We start from the raw sequence: 13,577 nt of genomic DNA on the forward strand, positions 1-13,577 counted from the left end.
CTCTTGAGAGTCCCTTAGACTGCAAGGAGATCCAACCAGTCCATCCTAAAGCAGATCAGTCCTGGGTGTTCTTTGGAAGGACTGATGCTAAAGCTGAAACTCCAATAACTTTGGCCACCTCACGTGAAGAGTTGACTCACTGGAAAAGACTCTGATGCTGGGAGGGATTGGGAGCAGGAGGAGGAGAAGGGGATGACAGAGGATGAGATGGCTGGATGGCATCATTGACTCGATGGACATGAGTTTGAGTGAAGTCCGGGAGTTGGTAATGGACAGGGAGGCCTGGTGTGCTGCAATTCATGGGGTCGCAAAGAGTCGGACACAACTGAGCCACTGAACTGAACTGAACTGCAAAGAAATTTAGCCAGAAGAGTTACATTGTTTTACAAACCTCTTGCAAATTAATGTCTGGCTTAATAGAGCTGGATTCTATTTTGTAAAAAAAAAAAGCTTTAGAAAAAATGTAATATAGGTCAGAAAGTCAGCTCCAAAGAAAGGAAGATTTCTAGAGAAGAAATAAAAGAAACTAAAAATCTTTTATTTTCTTATTCCTTATTGACCTAACGAAATACATGAAAAGATGTCCTAATCATATATCACTAGGGAATTGCAAATTAAAATTGTACTACTGCACACCTTTAAGAATGGCCAAGATCCAAAGCACTAACAAGCAACCTCAAACACTAGTGAGGATGTGGAGCAGGAGAAAGTCTCATTCATTGCTGGTGGGAATACAGAACAGGAGAGCCACTTCGGAAGACTTTATAAGATTCAGAAATGACACTCCTTGATATTTACCCAAAAGAGTTGAAAACTGTGTGTTCACACAAAAACCTGCACACAAATGTTTATAGCAGCTTTATTCATAATTGCCAAAACTTGGAAGTAACCAAGGTGGCCTTCAAGATATGAATGGATATATTACAGTACATCCAGACAAAGGATTATCCAGCATTAAGTCAAAAACTGCTAAAAAAACTGTATTAACTAAAACAAAACCAAATTACATTCTATCAATATATAGCTAGTAACAGTCACTTTCAGGTAAACCTTAAGTACAGAATACAGACATTCCCATCTGTACTTAAGGCATCAGGCCACACGGAGGATGGTGAGAACAGAGTATAGCAGTCATTGGGATGTGAATCACTTTAACTGTGGGCTCTCCACCATTTATCCTTTTCCCCCTAATTACTAGTAAGGATATTGAATCAATAATCAAAAACTTCTCATCAAGCAAAAGTCCAAGACCAGATGACTTCAGTGGTGAATTCTAGCTTTTTAAAACTTGAGGTAAAACCATATAAAACATTATGTTACAAATGTACAGGGCTTCCCAGATGGCACAGTGGTAAAGAATCCTCCTGCCAATGCAGGAGATGCAGGTTTGATCCCTGGGTCAGGAAGTTTCCCCTGGAGAAGGAAATGGCAAGTCCTCCACCAGTATTCTTGCCTGGAAAATTCCATGGACAGCAAAGCCTGGCAGACCGAAGTCCATGAGTTCCCAAAGAATCAAGCACAACTGAATGACTGAGTAATTGAGCACACCCATGCACACACCCACTACAGATATACAACATAGTAATTCGATATTTGATACTACAAAAATCTAGTTACCATGATTACCATAAAATTACCCTCTTCACCCATTTCTCCACCTCCCATTCTTTCCCTTCTGGTAATCACTTATTCTTTTTTAAAACGTGGTCCATTTGAAAGTAATGATGTTGATGTATCCAAACCTGGTTTCTTCCTCCTCCCCATTGTGATTAATCTTTTCATAATCTTCTTATTCCTATAAAGCAAATCAGAAAAGAATTTTGAAAAATGTTAAGAATAAGATAGATTATTCCATACCAAATCCTTGAAAATGATCAATAAAATAAGGAATACACTTCTGGAGTCTGAGTAGTTTGCCCTACCATCTAAAGGATTTTTAAAAATATTTTATGTGGTAAACAAAAGAAAAATTGTCCACTTAATAATATCAGGGTTCCTATTCTGTATACTACAATTGGTTCTGCCACCTTTATCTTTATACCCTCCCTTTCCTCCTCACGGCTTCTCTCCAAATGCCCTCTCTGTTCACAAAGCTCTTGGTATTCCCTTTAAAAAAAAAAAAAAAAAAAAAAGGAAGGAAGGAAGGAAAGACACAAACAAGCTCCCTTGACATTACAGCCTCAATTGCTATCTCCTCTTGCTCAGGTCAAGTAGTAGAGATCATCAATATGACCTGTTCCTAGGTCTTCACATGCTCTACTCCAACTATCACCTGACCCTCTCAACTGACTCTCTAAATGACCACCAGTAGTGTCCCAAATTGACATTCACAACAGCACTGCATTAATCATCATCTTACATGGCTGTCTTACTGCCAACCATTTCCTTCTGAAACTCTCTACCCTTGGCTTTCTCACTTCTCTCCCAACCTCTAGCTGCACTTTTTCAGTCTTCATTGTTCACTTGTCATCAATAAGCTGATTCTCTTTAAGATTTTTCTGCAGTCCCTCTAATTCCCAAAGGTGTTTCTCTCTAACCCATACTTTCTGAACACTGGACACATGTCAAGTATGTACCACATATAATTTTTGGCCATCGAGCTGAACTTCTATTAATACCTATCCTCTAATAAGATGGCATCCTGTTTCTCTACACTCCTGAAACTCTTACATTTCTGTTTAAATTATTTGTAAAGGTCATAAATTACATCTTTCCAGAATTATTACAATAATCTCTTACCTTTCAATCTAGTTTCTGTTGCAAGATTTCAGTCTACCATCCAAAAAAAAAAAAAAATAGTATAATTTCCCATCACACCAATCTTGCATCACCTCCAGCCAATTCTATCACCATAAGCTGGATTTTGTACTCATGGATGACCATTGGGAATTATGTGTCTACATAAAACCTAAAGCACTGCTTGTGTGTATTCCTAATGTGTATTTTCTTGGATGGAGGGTATGTCATTATTATCATTTTCTCAAAGAAGTCTTATGTCCCAAAAGTGACTGAGAGACTATCACCTGCAGGATAATATAAGAGACCTTTAATATAGATATAAAACCAGTAGTCTGCTCCTCTCCTTTATATTCTTAACCATCAATAAGCTTCAATTTATTGGTCTATTTGCAGTCCGTAAGTAGGTCATATTCTTCCACTTTCAGGTATTGGTATGGGTTGTTTTCACTACCAAAATTGTTAATTTCTAACTGGTGAGTTCTTCCTCAGTACATGTAATCCTTTCTAAAATTTCCCTAAGTCATTCCAATATAAGTACTAACCATATATTTTCATAGCATCTCTTAATTTTCATCCCGGCATGCTAAATGGGTTTTGTCTTATTAATTTTTGTATCCCCAGCTAAGTATCTGACATATGGTAGAACTCTAATGTTTTCTTTCTTAAAACAGATGTCTCCGACTTCCCTGGTGGTAGAGTCGATAAGAATCCAACTGCCAATGCAGCGGACGAGGTTTCAGTCCCTGGTCTGGGAAGATTCCACATGTTGAGAAGCAGCTAAGCCCATGCACCACAACTACTGAAGCCTGTGCCTAGAGCCTGTGTCCCACAACAAGAGAAGCTACCACGACAAGCAGCCCATGCACTGCAATGAAGGGCAGCCCCAGCTCGATGCGACTAGAGAAAGCCCACATGCAGCAAAGAAGATCCAGCACAACCAAAAAACAATAACAACAAAAAGAACAGATCTCTCTAATACTGAGACAGTTAAGGTCCAACTTGTCAGATACTTTGTTAAGGTTGCTAAGAAGAAGCCATGTTTATCTGAGTTCTAATCTATCACTAAATTATGTTTGCTTCCTATTTCCCTGAAAGTTAAACTCGCTCAGTCATGTACAACTCTTTGTGACCCCATGGGCTATACAGTCCATGGAATTCTCCAGGCCAGAATACTGGAGTGGGTAGCCTTTCCCTTCTCCAGGGGATCTTCCAAACCCAGGGATCAAACCCAGGTCTCTCACATTGCAGGTAGATTCTTTACCAGTTGAGCCACAAGGGAAACCCGAGAATACTGGAGTGGATAGTCTATCCCTTCTCTAGTGGATCTTCCCAACCCAGGAATCAAACCAGGGTCTCCTGCATTGCATGAAAATTCTATATGGCTTTCTGGATATATGGCATATGGATTCTGATCTATATGGCAAATTAATGAAACAGCATGCTTACCCTGTGCCTTTTCCCACCAAATTATCCAGAAACCCATCTAGCCATCTACTGTTCTGTGTGCCATACTTAAAAATATACTTAAGGGGTACCTCTTAGTGCATTCAGGGCATAACAGGTTGTCTTCCAGGTCTGGGGGTGCAAAAGTGCAGGCAGGTAACATGAAGAGGGAGGTCATCCTCCTGGGGGTGTCAGGCACCCAGGTCTGACCTGCTTGGAACTGCAGGCGAACCCAACCTTCTGTGTCTGCCAAGAGTGGTCTGCCATGGACCACACACCACCGGACACCTAGATGGGGAAAAACAAGCAAATATAAACTGCTAAGATCAGATAACAGCACCCCAATTCAACCCCTCAGTGAGTCTCTCTTAATTTCACTCTTATATTCTATTGATGAATCAACTGAATAAGAAGCATAAAAAATGTAGACCAAAAAACACCATAGTCTGATTCACAAACTACACAGCACAAGGGGCACCAACAATCAACTTTTGGGAAGCCTTGCTTTGTGTCTAGATTTTGCTAAGTTATTTACATGTATTAATATATTTATTCTTAAGAACATTATTAGTATTTGCTTTAATTTACAGGTGAAATAAATGAAGTTTACAGTGTTAAAAGAACATAATTTTCCCAGAACCAAAACAAAGATATAAGTATTCTAGACTCACGGTCCATTTGCCTAACCACTACATTGTACTACCTCAACCATAGAAAACAGGCAGAAAGAGCTTTGTTTAAAAGTCAAAGAAACAATCTAATTGGGGAGATGAGATATTTGAGAGACAACAGAGGAAGTCCTATCTACTGGGAGTAGATATCCAGTGTCTGAAATTTAGAGAAAGGATCAATCAATGTAGGTTTAAGTAGCTATAAAATCTCCCCACTCTATAAAACAGGAATAGAGATTACCATGCTCTTGGATAGTAGAACTAATATTGTTTAAATGGCTATACCACCCAAAGCAATCTACAGACTTAATGTGATCCCTATCGAATCACCCATGAGATTTTTCACAGAACTAGAACAAGTAATCCTAAAATTGATATGGAACCATAAGAGCCTGAATTATCAAACAATCCTGAGGAAAAAGAGCAAAGAAGGAGCATAAACCTCTCAGACTTCAGATAACACTACAAAGTACATTAATGAAAACAGCATGGTATTGGCACAAAAACAGACATTTGGGCCAATGGAATGGAAAAGAGAGCCCAGAAATGAACCCACACACTTGCCTCAACTAATCTTTGACAAAGGAGGCAAGAGTGTACAATGGAGAAGAGACAGTCTCTTCAGCAAATGGTGTTGGGAAAGTTACAGCTGCATGTAAATCAATCAAGGTAGAATGCATCCTTATGCCACATACAAAAACTAACTCAAAATGGCTTAAAGATTTAAATATAAGACATGACACCATAAAAGTAGAAATTTGCATATAATCCAGCCATCCATTTCCTATATTCAGACAAAACTATAATTCAAAACCATACATGCACCCCAGTGTTCATAGCAGCACTATTTACAATAGCCAAAACATGGGAAAAAATCTAAATGTCCATCAACAAATGGATAAAGAAGATGGAATGGAATGGAATGGCATATTGTGCTCACTCACTCAGTCATGTCCAACTCTTTGCAACCCCATGGACTGTAGCCTACCAGGCAAGAATTTCCCAGGCAAAAATATTGGAACAGGTTGCCGTTTCCTTCAGGGGATCTTCCTGACCCAGGGATCAAACCCAATCTCCTATATTGGCAGGTGGATTCTTTACCACTGTGCCGTCTGGGAAGCCCCAACGGAATATTAGCCATAAAAAAGAATGAAACAATGCCTTTCGCAGCAACATGGATGGACCTGGAGATTCTCATACTAAGTAAAGTAAGTCAGAAAGAGAAAGACAAATACCGTATGATATCACTTACATGTGGAATCTAAAATATGGACACAAATGAACTTACCTACAAAGTGGAAACAGGTTCAGACACAGAGGATGAAGACTTGTGGTTGCCAAGGGGGAGGGGTGTGGGAAGGATGGATTGGAAGTTTGAGATTAGCAGATGCGAGCTATTATATATAGAACGGACACAAGGAGCTATATTCAATATCCTGTGATGTCATAATGGAAAAGAATATGAAAAAGAATGTGTGTGTATATATAACTGAATCACTTTGCTATACAGTATAAATTAACACAATTTTGTAAATCAATTATGACTTCAATATAATAAATTTTAAAGAAATAAATTTAAAAAGAGTAAAGATGCTATGGCACAATATACATAGTGGCTAGGCACTCTCCTGTATCCCAGTAGGTGCTTGATAACTGCTGGATGAAGAGGAACTAAAATGGTAAGTGTGGGGTGCCACTCGCTCATATGGCACATTAATGAAAATTAGAAAGAGGTGTCATCGTTGGGGAAGCAGGTCTCCGAGACAGCTTTGTGGCTGGATATTGCTTTTGAAAATTAGTAAAAGGTGCTCATTTCTCCTCACAGAAGGAAGTATAGATGGGGGGTGGGGGGCAGTCAGCAGGCCAATTTTAGCTCCCAGTCTTTTCTTTTTTTGTCTGGGTTCTTTGTGTGGTGAACAATGCGCATGGCCACACAAGTCAGTCCTGAATAACAGGATTCAGACACCTCTGGAAATGGGGTAGAGGAGGGAAAAGAATTCAAGCCACAGAAGACAGTGACTTTGTACTGACCAGAGGTGGGTTGTTCTGGATATGAAAACAGAAATATGAGATAGAGAAGCAGGAACTGGAGAAAGATGAAGCTAAGTTATGCTCACTCAAGATTTCTCAAGAAATATTTCAATTGTTTATCGCCTACTTTTAATATGCCAAGTTGTATCTCATAAGCCTCGCAGTCATTCTATGAAGTCAAATAGTTGAAATCTTCAATTTTATAAATCAGGATACTAGGGTTTACACTGAGAAACCTTGGGTTTCTCCAAGAGAAAGGGGAAGATCTCTGGCCGTGGATGGCCTCACTCTCAGATTATGCTTTCTTCCCACCTTCTGCTTAGTGATGAGAAAGTGTCCCCAACTTAGTCACCTGACTCAGAGCCATTCAGGCAAAACTTGACTATCAATCGAAAGATAAGCCCTCTGTGAAGCTAACATTGCATCTGCAGCTATTTTAACCCTTTCACTGTAACTACCATTAGTATGTGTCTTCTGGGACTTCCTTGAAGGTCCAGTGGTTAAGACTTCACTCTTTCAATGCAGGGGGCACAGGTTCAATCCCTGGGTGGGGAACTAAGATCCCACATGCCATGTAGTGAAACCAAAAAATAAAGCAATTTTTTAAAAACAGAGTGCCTTCTTTCACTGGCATGGTAACCACTGTTTAAGGTTGATCTTACCTGAGGCTTGTGGCAGAAAGGATTCAGAGGCACGAAGGGCACGTGAATTCACAGCCTTTGGTTGAACAGCCTTTGCCGCAATTCTTGACCATGCTGCCAGCATGGCTACCTGAGGTGAAGTTACCACCTCAACCATGTTAGTCCTTTCCTGACTCTCACTCATCTTCCTTTTCTGTACACTTCCCCTCTTGGTCACCATGCTGTGCTTCCTTGAACATGAGTGCATTCGGGCCTCCCGTGATGATTTAGGAATATACTGCAAATGAAATTCACAATGAGTATACAGTTAAGTGCCACTGCCCTAAGCACATTTGTGCCGGTTTTATCATTCTTCATGCATTGACCTGTGTATGTCAGTGTAGAAATGGTTTAAGAATGTCAGTTCCCTCAAAGTAGTGACTCTCAGCTGGGAGAAATTTTGTTTGCTAAACTGTGTGTAGGGGGAGGGAGGTCACTGACACATTGTGGGTAGAATCCAGGGATATTTAGCTTACTAAACATCCTAAAATGCACAGGACAACCTGCAGGAGAAAAAGAAACTAATTGGCTCCAGATGCCAATTGTCTTGAATGAGAAACCTTGCCTTCGAGGTACAAGGTATAGAGATGGTGGAGAAGAGGGAAAATTTACAGAACTTACATCACCACATTCCTCACTCACCTGATCTTTTTCAGGAAAAGCATGTTCCTGGAGTCTCCGATAAACTTCTATTTTCTAAGGAAATTAACAAGGGAAATTAAAATTAAAGAGCTTTCCCAGTGGCTCAGAGGGTAAAGCATCTGCCTGCAATGCAGGAGACCTGGGTTCGATCCCAGGTCAGGAAAATCCTCTGGAGAAGGAAATGGCAACCAACTCCAGTGCTCTTGCCTGGAAAATTCCACAGATGGAGGAGCCTGTTAGGGTACAGTCCATGGGATCACAGAGTCGTACACGACCTAGCAACTTTACTTCTCATAAAAATTAAAAGCTGGCAGAGCTCCCACACTTGTTCCAAGCACCAGAGATTCCCACCAGTGCACTCACCTGGCCGTCAGTACTCAGCTTAAGTTGTTGGCACCAGTTCCGCAAAGTGTCCCGACTCACATCGTTAATCGGAGGCAATGTGGTCGGCAAGGGACAAAATGATCTTCTAAAGCTAGAACTTGGACAATCTTCCTCAAGCTCATTTGTTTGAGGAAGAGGAACTGAGGAAAGAAGGGAACCAAAACAGCAATTCATTAATCTATTTGAAAAAATCTTTTTAATTTTATGAAGCTCTAACTCCCCACAACTCAATTTGCACATATACATATCCAGTATTTTTTCTTCATCTTACAAATAAGGTAATAAATTCAGAATTCAATGACTTGCCCAAGATCACACCACCATGAAAATGGCAGACCTAGGACTCATACCCACATTTTGAAATTATAAATTTTTTTATACTACATTCAGCAAACTGTTTTTTACAGCCATCACCAACTTCCTGAATAGAACATTACATTGGATTGCTCTCCAAAATGTCCAGATGCTGGTCCACAAACTATCTGTCCTTATAGAAATCATTAAAACCACCCTATCCAACAACAGTCCTCCATTCTGTCCACATGCCTCATTTTCCTCAACAAAGAAAAGTTACCCTGTCTCACATCACTTTGCTTAGATTTAATGTGTCACTATCTGCTCTATCCTGAAGCCCTTGTTATTTGCCCCTGCCAAATAAAAGCATTCTAAAAATACTTATTTGATGCCTCTATATGAAGCCCCAAGAACAGATACGAAGAATCGACTAGATATTTTATCAGTAATTACTCACCAAGCAAAAGACTAGATGTTTTCAAAGTGATTTAGCCTCCCAAATACCATCTGGTCTTATATGTGGAATTTAAAAAAGCTAAATTCAGGCACAGAGAGTATATTGGTGGTTGCCAGGAACTGGGGGCAGGGGAAATGGGGAGTTTCCCTGGATCAAAGGGTACACATTTTCAGTTATAAGATGAGTAAGTTCTAGGGATCTAATGCATATCAACATAACTATAGTTAATACTATAATGTATTCCTAAAAATTAGAGAGTAAATCTTAAAATGTTCTCCCCATGGTGAAGGGAGTTAACCGTGTGAGATGATGGATGTGTTCTTATTTTGTCATCATTTCTTAATTTCTTATTATTGTTCTTAATCTTATTTGGTCATCATTTTGCAATAGACACATACATCAATCATCACATTATATACCTTAAAATTACACAATGTTTTCTGTGTCAATTATATATAACAAAAAACTCAGAAAAAAAATGATCTGGTGTCTGTAAGAGGCACGTAAAAAGGGCATTCGCCAAAATGAAAGACTGGGCTTTGTGGGTTGGGAATTTGAGCTCACATCTAGTTGCTGCATAAGATCATGCTCTATTCAAAGCACTCCACTGTCTTTTTCAAAGTGAGACAGGGGTGCTTAGCGAATGAGAAGTATGAGAGTTTGAGAAATCTCTTACCACAGGTTATCAAGGTGAGAATTAAGCTGGGTGTCACATAGCTAAAAGTCAGGGGAACTTATTTTTCCTGGGCTTCCCAGAGTTGGAGGGGCCGCAAACTGAGCTAACCCTGTGGTCTTCATACCTTGATTATTTGTATTCAGTGCCTCCTCTTTGACTTGTGAAGTTGAGGAAACACCTGGTTCCACTTGATGGTCTTCAATAATTTCCTCATTAACTGGATACAATGTAAGAATCACATTTTCTTCATCTAAAGGCCCTTCAAAGAAATTCTGGAAAAGGAAGTGTCAATTACTGTTCTCATTTAATGCTGTACACTAAGATGTTTAACTTCATGGCGCAACTAATGAATAAGAAATTGAGAAGCCAGCAGTTGGAAGGCAAGACTGAGATTCCTGAATTTGATATTAATTAGTAGACACTTTATTGTGAAGTGTGAAAGTGAAAGTTGCTCAGGCATTTCCAACTCCTTTTGACCCCATGGACTATACAGTCCATGGAAATCTCCAGGCCAGAATACTGGAGTGGGCTGCCATTCCCTTCTCCAGGGGATCTTCCCAACCCAGGGATTGAACCCAGGTTTCCTGAATTGCAAGCGGATTCTTTATCAACTGAGCCACCAGAGAAGCCCCCAGTAGACCCTTTATTAGAGAAGAAAAACAATGAGGAAATGAGCAAAAGTAGATTTATACCAACTCAATGACATGAGTTTGAGTAAGCTTCGGGAGTTGGTAATGGACAGGGAAGCCTGGTGTGCTGCAGTCCATGGGGTCGCAAAGAGTCGGACACGACTGACCAACTGAACTGAACTGACCAATAAGAAGAAATTAAAGCATAGATCTTGAGTTTGGGGAAACCATTTCCCTCTTAGTCTGTCTCTTCATCAGCTAAAACATATTTTCATTTTATCTCCTAAATCTATGTGGAAGGTGTTTCTGCCTTTCCATCTTCTATTGTGTGATTCAAGTAAGCATCAACTCTCACTGGCAGGAGCAATTATCTTCTGTTTTTCCAAAATCCATCTATGCCCTTTCTACAGACTGCTCTCCTGCTTATTTAAAATACTTTAGTTGGGAGGGAGTCTCAAACATGAGGGGTTATATATAAACATCCACTCCGATATTCTTGCCTGGAGAATCCCTGAACAAAGGAGTCTATCGGGCTCCAGTCCGTGGGGTCGCAGAGTCGGACACAACTGAGTGACTAACACTTCCACACTTTCGCTTTTCATAGCTGATTCACCACATAGCAGCAGAATCTAACACAACATTGCAAAGCAATTATACTCCAATTTTTAAAAGTAAATAATAATTTAATTATTAAAGTAATAATTTTTAAAAAAATAAAATATTTCCATTAAAGACAAAATTCCCTCATGCAGCCTGTAAATTCTTGAACAGCGGGGCCCCTGCCTTCCTTTCCAGTTTAAGACCCCTGAGCTTTCCGAGCTTCAGCCATAGCAACCTTGTTTAAGCCCCAGGACCTGAGGGAAGCAAATGTATCTGTCTTACTCTCCACAGTAAACACAGGGTACACAGTGGACACTCAGTGTTCTTTTAACAATTTCATGAATGAAAGATAAAGTGGATAGGTAGAAAGGAACTTATATTTATCACTAAGAGTCGCACACGACTGAGCGACTTCTCTTTCACTTTTCACTTTCATGCATTGGAGAAGGAAGTGGCAACCCACTCCAATGTTCTTACCTGGAGAATCCCAGGGGCGGGGGAGCCTGGTGGGCTGCCGTCTATGGGGTTGCACAGAGTCGGACACGACTGAAGCGACTTAGCAGCAGACTCTGTCCATGGGAATTCTCCAGGCAAGAATACTGCAGGGGGTTGTCGCCATGCCCTCCTCCAGGGGATCTTCCCCACCCAGAACCGGGGCCTCCTACATTGCAGGCACTCTTTATTGTCTGAGCCACCAGGGAAGTAACTGAGGCTCAGAAATTAAATGTCATAGAATCACATATGCTTAAGTTTTTAACTTTTCCTCTCAATCCAAGGGCAAATCAACTCCATTCCAGCTCAATTGTAATACACTCTTTTCTGAACAGCTAGATGCATCTGCATTTGACACGCCTTCCCCTCTGTTTGTTCAGTCATCAAGTTGTGTCTGACTCTTTGCAACCCCATGGATTGCAGCACACCAGGCTTCCCTTCCCATTTAAATCTTTTTGAAAATTTCCCCTAGCTTTCACATTTCAGCTTGCAACTAGGGATTTTGCATTTGTACACCACTTTTTCAAAGTACTCTGGGACATACTTAAAAAAAACAAATTGGCATTATTGGGGGAAGTATCATTCCAGTCAAGAGGTAAACAGTTATATGACTTGCCCATAAATTCTATACTTAATATTGGCCAATTCTGTCCTTCAACCCGCATTGTGTTCCCCCTTGTGTGTGTGTGTGTGTGTGTCTCAGTTGTGTCTGACTCTGTGCAACCATGTGGACTGTAGCCCACCAGGCTCTTCTGTCCATGGAATTCTCCAGGCAACAATACTGAAGTGGGTTGCCATTCCCTCCTCCAAGTGGTTCCTGTGAATGAAACCTGCTCAATTTATATTCTCATCTAGTTAAAGACTCAGAGAAGGCAATGGCACCCCACTCCAGTACTCTTGCCTGGAAAATCCCACAGACGGAGGAACCTGGTGGGCTGCAGTCCATGGGGTCACTAAGAGTCGGACACAACTGAATGACTTCATTTTCACTTTCATGCATTGGAGAAGGAAATGGCAACCCACTCCAGTGTTCTTGCCTGGAGATTCCCAGGGATGGGGGAGCCTGGTGGGCTGCCGTCTATGGGGTTGCACAGAGTTGGACACGTCTGAAGCGGCTTAGCAGCAACAGTAGCAGTTAAAGACTACCCAAGCAAAGTCAGGAAACTTGTTTTGTAGCAAGGCCGTTGGGAATGGGTTGCTTCTTATCCCTGAAGGAAAGAAAACCACTAGTCAACTTACTGTCTGAAGCGTATTACCCTTTTCACTCTTTTCACTGCAGCCGGCCATTTCTTTACCATTTTATCTTGCCCAACTACAACATGTCTTTTTATGAAAAAAGTATCTTACTTAGAACTAGAAAGAGAAATATTTAATTTCTCCCTTTTACTTTCACCCAAGCTGTATACCACAACCACATGAAAGAAAATAATTCACTTGCAAAGAGGAGATTCTCAGAGATTTCTCATATCCAGAAACTGAGACTTGTGGCAAGAGGGAAATAGAAATGAGCTCTAGAAAAGCTATAAAAAGTGAATCTGTGGGAAAATGAATGAAATTAAAACCAAACTTACCTTCCCGTAATTTGAGTATGCCATTTCAAGGAATGCTCAGAGAAAGGCAGAGCCACAATGCTCAATCTCTGCAGTTTAATCCTCTGAACCTGAGGGTTTTTAGTCCAGTTTCTCCTTCCTTTTGTAAGCAAATGTCCCCTACTTCCTCTTTCCCAGAAGAGCTGTATTCCTCCCTCCTCTTTCCACCCTCCCTTGTTATCTGTCAGTGTGATAATTTCATCAGCTTTATACACAGTCTTGTCTATTAGGTGAGAGTTAAGTTACTGTG

At 40.5% G+C, this 13,577-nt stretch overlaps 1 protein-coding gene across 1 annotated transcript; it reads right to left on the bottom strand.

Annotated features, from left to right (window-relative positions):
- Positions 1-1,686: 1,686 nt before the first annotated feature.
- Positions 1,687-13,333, bottom strand: DPPA2 (developmental pluripotency associated 2). Its single transcript, XM_005905918.2, has 7 exons — positions 13,310-13,333; positions 10,142-10,289; positions 8,570-8,730; positions 8,207-8,260; positions 7,547-7,802; positions 4,275-4,470; positions 1,687-1,795 (listed from the first exon to the last, which is right to left on the bottom strand). The coding sequence occupies exons 1-7, from the start codon at positions 13,331-13,333 to the stop codon at positions 1,687-1,689; spliced, it is 948 nt and encodes a 315-aa protein (XP_005905980.2).
- Between the last annotated feature and the right edge of the window lie 244 nt (positions 13,334-13,577).

The sequence above is a fragment of the Bos mutus genome, chromosome 1 (assembly GCF_027580195.1).
Source record: "Bos mutus isolate GX-2022 chromosome 1, NWIPB_WYAK_1.1, whole genome shotgun sequence".
Lineage (NCBI taxonomy): Eukaryota > Metazoa > Chordata > Mammalia > Artiodactyla > Bovidae > Bos > Bos mutus.

Excerpts from the sequence above, each read along its gene's own strand:
- DPPA2 (XM_005905918.2), bottom strand. The coding sequence starts at position 13,333 with ATGGCATACTCAAATTACGGGAAG. Across the intron at positions 10,290-13,309 it reads CATACTCAAATTACGGGAAG|AATTTCTTTGAAGGGCCTTT; the intron begins GTAAGTTTGGTT and ends TTCCTTTTCCAG. Across the intron at positions 1,796-4,274 it reads TGCCCTGAATGCACTAAGAG|GAATAAGAAGATTATGAAAA; the intron begins GTACCCCTTAAG and ends TTTGCTTTATAG.